The sequence below is a fragment of the Pteropus vampyrus genome, unplaced genomic scaffold (assembly GCF_000151845.1).
Source record: "Pteropus vampyrus isolate Shadow unplaced genomic scaffold, Pvam_2.0 Scaffold2, whole genome shotgun sequence".
NCBI classification, from domain to species: Eukaryota; Metazoa; Chordata; class Mammalia; order Chiroptera; family Pteropodidae; genus Pteropus; species Pteropus vampyrus.
The window spans coordinates 9,176,554-9,184,883 of NW_011888783.1; the positions used below are offsets into that span (position 1 = coordinate 9,176,554).

An 8,330-nucleotide genomic window follows, 5' to 3' on the forward strand; every position below is an offset into this window, starting at 1 on the left:
AGTGGATTAGATGCTCCAATCAAAAGATGTGGTACACATAGAAAATGGAATATTACTTGGCCATAAAAAAGAATAAAATCTTAACTGTTTGCAACAATATGGATGGACCTAGAGAGTAGTGTGCTAAGTGAAATATGTCAGACAGAGGAAGGCAAATACGGTATGATTTCACTTATATGTGGAATTTAAAACACAAAAACAAACACGACAGAAGCAAACTCACAGATACAGAGCACAAACTGACAGTTGCCAGATGTGAGGAAGGTTGGGGGACTGGATGAAAAAGGTGAGAGATTTAGAAGTGCAAATTGGCAGTTACAAAATAGTCATGGGGATATAAAATACAGCTTAAAAATGTACTCCATAATATTATAATAACTATACATGGTGTCAGGTGGGTGCAAGACTTATCAGGAGTATCACTTTGTAAGTTATATAAATGCCTCGCCACTATGCTGTACATTTAAAATTAATATAATATAGAATGTTAACTAATTAAAAAATAAAAAAATATTAACTAATTAAAAAATAAAAAAATATTAAAGAGTAAAGAGTACAAAATAACTACACATAATTTGAACTATCCTTCCCCACAAGAAACAAATTTACTAATATGAGAGAAAAATTATTTATAAGTATGTTCATACAAGGTAAAAAGTGAAATTAAAAATTGCAGGCATATCTTGTTTTATTGTGTTTCACTTTATTGTGCACTAGATGATGTAATTTTCACAAATTGAAGGCAAGGCTCTCTAGAGCAAAAAGATTACAACTCACTTTACTGTAGTGGTCTGGAAATGAACCTGCAACATCTCTGAGGTATGCCTGTACTATTTGAAAATATAGGTACATTTCTATCATTTTTTTCCCTTCTTACCATGATGAATTTCATATTCTTTGGTTCCTTGTCCTTTAAATACTGCTAGACATGGCTGAAAAACGTAGAGATTACTACATGTATCTGGTGCAGAGGAACAGTCAAACTTGCCAACCTAAAGTATAAAGAGAAAGTTCAATTTGATGAAAAAATCTTATTCATTCAATTAGATATTCAAAGATAATCCAAAAATGACAATGTTCTAACAACAGTTTCTAAACAAAAATTAACAGGCTACAAATAGAAGAGACAAAAATAATCAATTTACATTTAACACAGAAACTCAATTTAGTTTAAAAAATAAAAGCGTCCTAGAGAGTTCAAAAACCTGGGAAGAAATTTCCGAGATAATATAAAGTTGTTTAAGGAACCCAACCTTCTAAAAATGTAGAGGATATTTACATAATATTGGGATGGGGAAGAAAGAAAATTGTTTGAGTGAGACCCTAGAAGCAGAAATAATAAAAGAAAAAAGTTAATATTTTCATATATTGTGAAAGAAAACTATTTAAAATACAATTTTATGTATTAAATAAATGAGAAAGCACACTAGCAGAAAGCTAAACAGAATACATTTTTCTTACTTGAATATGTTCATTTTTAAGTAGAGTTTTTAGTTTCTTCAACTCAGGATCATTTGAATTTTCATTTTTTCCAAAATGAAAAAATAAGAGCCACCGATGATGAGCCAAACGATCCTTAGAATGATTTTAAAGAAAGTGATAGAAATGTTAGAGAGAGGAAATTCTAAGAGTTTTGATCTTTATTTCTTTGACTTAACTATCCTACTCATTATTTCAAAATATTCATTCATAATCTTATTTTGTAGTTTATTTGGAATAAGGCTGTCTAAATTAATTATATAAGATTACAGAAGTTTGCATCACGAAATTATAAACTCTTAAAGTAGACGACTGTGTCAAGAAAAACGTTTTTTAACAACATTTAAGCCAAAAAGTTGGGAGGTGGAAGAAGTCAGCCTTTTCAGGTTGAGCAAAAAGTCTGTTACGAATATAGATTTAGAAAGCTCTGGGATCAATAAGTAGAAAAAAATAATTGACTCTACTACAAACTAAATATTTACAAAGCTGCTATTTAATTCTCAGTGAACAATATAAAATATTTCTGTAAGCAAGAACATTAAGTTCCAAATCAAATTCAAAGTTGCTTTGTGATCAAAATCTTGCCTTTTCTGATGTGCCTCCTGAAGCTCTTTAGGACTGGTTAGTTCTTACAAAATACAGACCCTGCACCACCAGCAACTCTAGCAATTAGAGTTTAACCTAGAATTGACTGATACATAATCCTCTGACACTGCTACTTTTTCTGTAGTGATGAATAAAACAAATGCTGATTTTAAAATGTTAAGACTTGAAATATTACTAACATTTATTATTATTATTACAAAAATATTACCTCTAGTGTGTTTGCTGAAAGTAGTTCAAATTCTGGAAGATTATGCATTATTTCCAAATATATTTCTTTAGCATCCAATGAATTAAGAAACTAGAATAAGAGAATCATATTGTAATCTTTTTAATCAATATGTTTATTTTACTGTATTATTTTTTTTGTTTCCATAGAACTTAAAAAAAAAAAATCACAGAAGTTAAACAGTTTTCAAGCTACTTATTCTAGATGCTGTCTCCTCACAAAAAAAGTATATCATATTTTGGCAGTTATTAAAAATTGTATAACTGGGCTGTTCCTTCAAAAACGTGATGTAAAACAAATTCCATTATCTGGTGTTTTATTGCCTGAAAATTTCTATTAACTGTGCTGCGTATTTTATGATAAGCCTCACAATAACCTGGAGTGACTTTTGAATCATCAGGAAAAAGCTCTATTATGGTTCAGTTCAATTTTTATGCTAACCATGTTTTATAGAATGCCGACATTTTACCAATTCTTTAAGAATTGTTAAAACACATGGTGATCCAAGACACTTCATACCCTGACCATTAATAGGTATTGAGAACTTATAACTGGAAAATTGGAATGGACCTTGTTTATTATAGAGGTTTTTAGAAATAATATCTGAACTCCAAACTACCTAGGATTTTGCAGAGTAAAAAATTACTGATAAAGATCTTACATATGTTTTAGAGCTGGGTCTCTTATTTAACATACAAATTCCTGAAAAAGGTGTACATCCCTTCTAACAAATCTCCTTCTGTCCATATTTTATCTTCAGCATATTTTTCTCATAGAACTATCACTGCTGGCCTGATTCTCAATGAAGCAGCTGTTACTACAAAGAGTGCAGCAATGGTTATATTAAGAAGATGTGTATAGGGTTAACAAAACAGAGTTTAAAATACATCTTTAATTACGAACCATTCGCATTTGACAATTCAAATATTATTTAAAAGATCTAAAATTCCATTAAAAACTTGTAGAAACTACCACTGTATTCACAGCTTAATTGTGCTTGACATGAGAATAACCATATGGATAGAAATAATCAGAATAAGAACAGAAAACTCAGTTTTTCCTAAGTTCTTTTTTCTTAAAACTTGTTTTTTTTTTTTAACATCTACAGCATCAATATTCTTAAAGCTCTATATGAATATTTTGTTACCAAAGGACTTTAGGGGCCAAAACAATTATTTCACACCTCAGTAGCATAGCTCATTCACTTTAGTCACATTTATTATTAAGATTTTACTAAAAACTCGTATAGCAGCTTACATAAATATATAAGTGACAAATCCACTAGATCATTATAAACCCGTTTCTTAGTATAAAACTTGGTAATTATATCTATAAAGGATATTGTCTAGTCTCCAAATTTTACCTTCCAGACATATTTAACTAGCACAGTGTTGTTTTTTTAAACATGAATACTTTTAAGCAGGACAAAGACTGTTTAATTTATCACTCCTGTTTATGACATTTCCAGTATCACTCACTTATGTTTCCTAAGATTGCATCTGAGCTTTCAGTTTTATATCAAAAAGCCCAAAGATCTCACTAAAATATGAGATTGCAGTTTACTGAAGGTAAGAGTCTATATTAAGTGTTGGCCAGGGTATAGGCAATATTCATGAACTGATGGCAGAGGGTAAACAAACACAACTTTTCTGTAAAGCAATCTCGCAATATGAATTGAATCTAAAATTGCCGCAGCTAAATCCTTCTAAACAGATAACTGAAGAAGTACAAATGAACAAGACTGTTCATTACAATGCAGCTTATAATCATAGAGTAGAAATAACAAATATCTGTTAAGAGAAGGCTAATTAAACCAAGTGTGTCACATTTAGTCAATGAATTACCATTCAGGAACTGCTGATTACTATCATTTTATATATACATATTTTTTACATATATATTCATGTACTACATGTAACACTTATGACTCAGATACTCTTCTTGGCCTTTGGGATATACTAGTGAAAAATCCAAACTTAAAATTTATTGCTGGAGAAAAATAATGAAAGAGTACAAAAGGTGATAAGTACTCTTAGAAGTGGAAGTGGACTGTGGAACGATTTTAAGAACAGCCACAGATTTTCTTGATGAATGATTACAGGATATGAGAAAAGTGGGTCAAAAATGACTCCACAGTATTTCGCCTGAATGATAAAAGATGGAGTTTTCGTCAACTGAGACTGGGAAAGCTGTGGTAGAACAGATTTATGAGAGAATATCGGAAGCTCAGTTACAGGCATCTAAGTCTGAGACATCATTTAATATTCTAGGGGAAATACTGAACAGGTAGTAGGATACAGTACATATATGGAGGGAAGAGACCTGTGCCACTGAAATCATAATTATATGTACACCTAAGTAGAGATCTGGAAAGGAATTTACCAAAATTTGATAGTGCTGGTCTACTAGTGATTTAATTTTAGTGAATTTTGCTTCTTTCTTTAAACATTTCTATACTATATATGAATTTCTATAATGAGTATGTATCTTTATCCGAAAAAAGGGAAGAATTAAAAAACAGAAAATGAAAGTAAGTTTGTCCTTTATTAGAGTCTGTTCTTTTGGGGTTCTCTAGGGACCTGTTTGATGTCTCATTATTTATCTCAACTCCTTGACAGCTAGCTTAAACCTCAGTTTCCTCATTCATAAAATTAGGAAGGTGAGCCACATCAGTGTATCTTCAAACTGAGTTTATACCAGAATCTAACAGGTGCTTTAAAAAAACAGATACTGGGTTCCAGCCAAAGCTACCGATGATCTATATTTCAACAATTAGACAATATATAAATAAATGGAAACCAATGAAAATTCATTTAACCTAAGAATGTATTCCATACCTTTGGGGTTTCAAAGTACAATGGTTTTTGTCAATTTAAAAATAATTCTTATAGCAGACTTTACAAACTGAAGTATGTATTACACAGAATCCTACAAATTAAGTATCTGTTCTAAATAATTAAATGTTCCACATTCAGATGATATAAATTGATTAATTTTCTTGTTTATTGTTTATAAAACAATATTTGAATGTGTGTGTGCATTTAAAAAAATTAAAATAATTCATACCACAACATTGCTCTTCTCTTTGTTATTTAAAGTAGCTCCAGGAGGAAAATAGGCAGTAGTACTTGTTGTAATATCCAAACTTGTACAAAGGTTGTCCTGGGTGGCACAGTCCATCCATCCTACATTAACAAGACCATCCTAAAATGGAAAGAAACAAAAAAATAGATCATGTTGCAAGTGAAAGAAAAAGCTAAAGGGATTTAACTTTATCTAACAAAAAACCAAAAACAAAACAAAAAAATATTTTTTATTGAAAATTAAACTTAAAAAAAGCCACTCAAAAATGACGCAGATTTGAATAATATAATAAATTTGATCTAATAGATATAAAAATTAAATTATACATACATAAAAATATTATTTTCAAGCACCCCTAGAATTTTCATAATTTCTGTAACTGGTAAACTCCCAACCCACAGAGGGAGCTTCAACAGCATTAACAGTATTAAAAGTATCAACAATAAAGACTCTTTCCCCAATCATACTATGATGAGAAATAAAACAACAAAAATAAAGTTTGGAAATGACAAAAACACTAATATATAACTCTTTGGTTAAAGATTATTTTATAATTAAATTACAGAATACTTATAAGTGAATGACAACAAAAGTACCACATGTCAGAATGTACAGTGAACACAGATAGTTAGAAACTTATAACTATGAATATTTATCAGAAAACAAGATTACAAATAAGTGAGTTAAGTATTCAATAAACTACCAGAGAAAATACTTGAAACCAGTTTTTAAATGTGTTTCTAATATGCTGATATAGTTTTACAAAATAATTGATGCTTACCAACATGCCACTAAGCCTGAGACGTGTCTGTGAACTCAAACAATCTAGAGGGAAAAAGAATAGTAGGCAATTTCAGCTTTATTAAGTCTATACTTTCATTTTCCTTTCTCCCAAACTATCAGGTTGATTCTAAGGCAATTAATTGATCTCTACTGGTAAATACAGAAATTTTCCTAGGTAGATACTAAGGTCAAAGTCCCATTCTACACACATACGTATATACACCCATTCTCTCTCTTTCACTTTCTTTTATTCCCTCTCCCCCTTAGTTTCCCAGGATTTCTAGCTAGAGAGAAAAGGAGTAATTTTTTCTCAAGCATCCCTTTGGGATCTTACTCTGAAATCTCTCCTCCTATTAACAGTCCCTTTTATCTAAGAGATCTCATGATTTGGGGAAAATAACATGCAATGGACCTATTTGATAAAGATATGTAAACAATCCTCAAAATAAAACAGTCTTAAAATAGCTTCTTCACTACTTTTATGAAAGTTCTGTAAACATGAATGCTAGGATAAAATGAGAAAGATTTAGAAGAAAGGAAGCTGTAGCATCACAGCCTATAGAGGTAGGTTAAAATTAATCTACTGGGGGTAAAAGTAAAAGACTGTCAGAAACTTTTAAAAGTTTTCCTCATGTGTGAAATGGACAACAATATGTGCATTAGGCCAAAATGAGACAAACTCCTCAAAGACAGACTAAGTTGATTTTAGTTGCAAGACAATACGTTCTCAACAGATCAGCATAAAGGCTGTGAGGTAAAGTGTGAGGGAAAATCCATGTTGGGATTGTTGAAAATGTATTAATGTATTAGGGTATTTTGTAATACTGGGGCCAATTTTTAATCAATCTCATTGCTTGAATACAGTTTAGTTTGTGGTTTGGTATGTAGAGTATTTTCAACTTAGTCTACTGGGGGAAAGGTTCCTAGAAATGAAAAGTTGTCATCTTCAAATATACAATTTTATGAGATAAACATGTATATATTTTTTATATGTAATAAGTACAAAACAAAGTTAATAACTCCAAACAAATTATTGTTTTGGGAGGGATCTGTCAATGACTAGTTATTTTTGCAAAGTGCTAAATACATCTGTAGCTATCTGAAGGTGCAATTTATCATGAGAATGATTAAGTGGAAAAACTTGCTCAGTGAACCGTAAATAATACTTAATAATTTTGAAACCTCTTATGTGTAAAGTAATAAAAAGAAATATTCATTAAATAAATAAAAATTTGTAATTTTGAGTATAAATTGTAGTTTGAAATACTGAATAGTCAATTATTATAGTAGCATACTTAAGATTGTCACCTAGAATAAGGGTATACACTTCCAGCTGTAAGATTAACAAGTTCTGGGGATCTAATGTACATAGTGATTATAGCTAATAATAGTATACTATATGCTTGAAAGTTGCTAAGAGAATATTTTAAAAGTTCTCACCACAAAAAAACGGTACTTATTTGACAGGATGGAAGTGGTAAGCTAATACTAAGGTGGTAATCATTTTTTAAGTATATGAAAATCGACATGTTGTACATCTTAAAGTTACACAATGCTTTTATGTCAATTATAGATCAATAAAGCTGAAAAAATAAAAAAATTAAATGTCATGGTCTTTTCATCATAACAGAATAATAGTTACCTCCTCCTTTGGAACAAAAAGTGATCAGCCAGCCAATACCAGCAGCAAAAGCAGTTTGTATGGCATTAACAAAATTTCCTTAAAAAGAAAAATAAAGCAAACTTCTGATCACTTATTACTTGATAATGCAAATAGTTTTCTTAATTTCACCCTCTTCCAATTCACTGAGTAGTAGTCAGGATTTCCTAAAATTCCTCTTAAGCATGTCAAATTCCTTCACTGGCTCTCCATTTTTTTTTTATCACATAATATCTAAATCCATTATTTCATTAAGAAACTCAAATTGTTAAGTAAAGCCCTTTGTGATCTGAGCTTTGTCTACCCATTCATTCACCCAGCCATATTTTTCCCAATGCCACTCTACCACAGTACTCATCTTTTTGTTAGATTCATGAAATATTGTCAGTTTCCCAAATACACAGTGATCCTTCAAGGCTTTTTCATTTTCATGACAGACTGGGTCTGACCTCATTCAAGAAGTATTTTCTAACTCTTCCTTTTTTCTCCACC

The 8,330-nt window shown here is 30.6% G+C and overlaps 1 protein-coding gene across 1 annotated transcript in view; it reads right to left on the minus strand.

Annotated features, from left to right (window-relative positions):
* The window catches only part of DNAJC10 (DnaJ heat shock protein family (Hsp40) member C10), a 67,129-nt gene that overhangs the window by 45,575 nt on the left and 13,224 nt on the right, over positions 1-8,330 (minus strand). The window contains exons 8-13 of the mRNA XM_023528427.1: positions 7,821-7,898; positions 6,177-6,220; positions 5,378-5,515; positions 2,294-2,383; positions 1,462-1,575; positions 878-992 (exon numbers count right to left, since the gene is read on the minus strand). Coding sequence (XP_023384195.1) covers positions 878-992; positions 1,462-1,575; positions 2,294-2,383; positions 5,378-5,515; positions 6,177-6,220; positions 7,821-7,898 — 579 coding nt within the window. The remainder of the gene's footprint in view (positions 1-877; positions 993-1,461; positions 1,576-2,293; positions 2,384-5,377; positions 5,516-6,176; positions 6,221-7,820; positions 7,899-8,330) is intronic.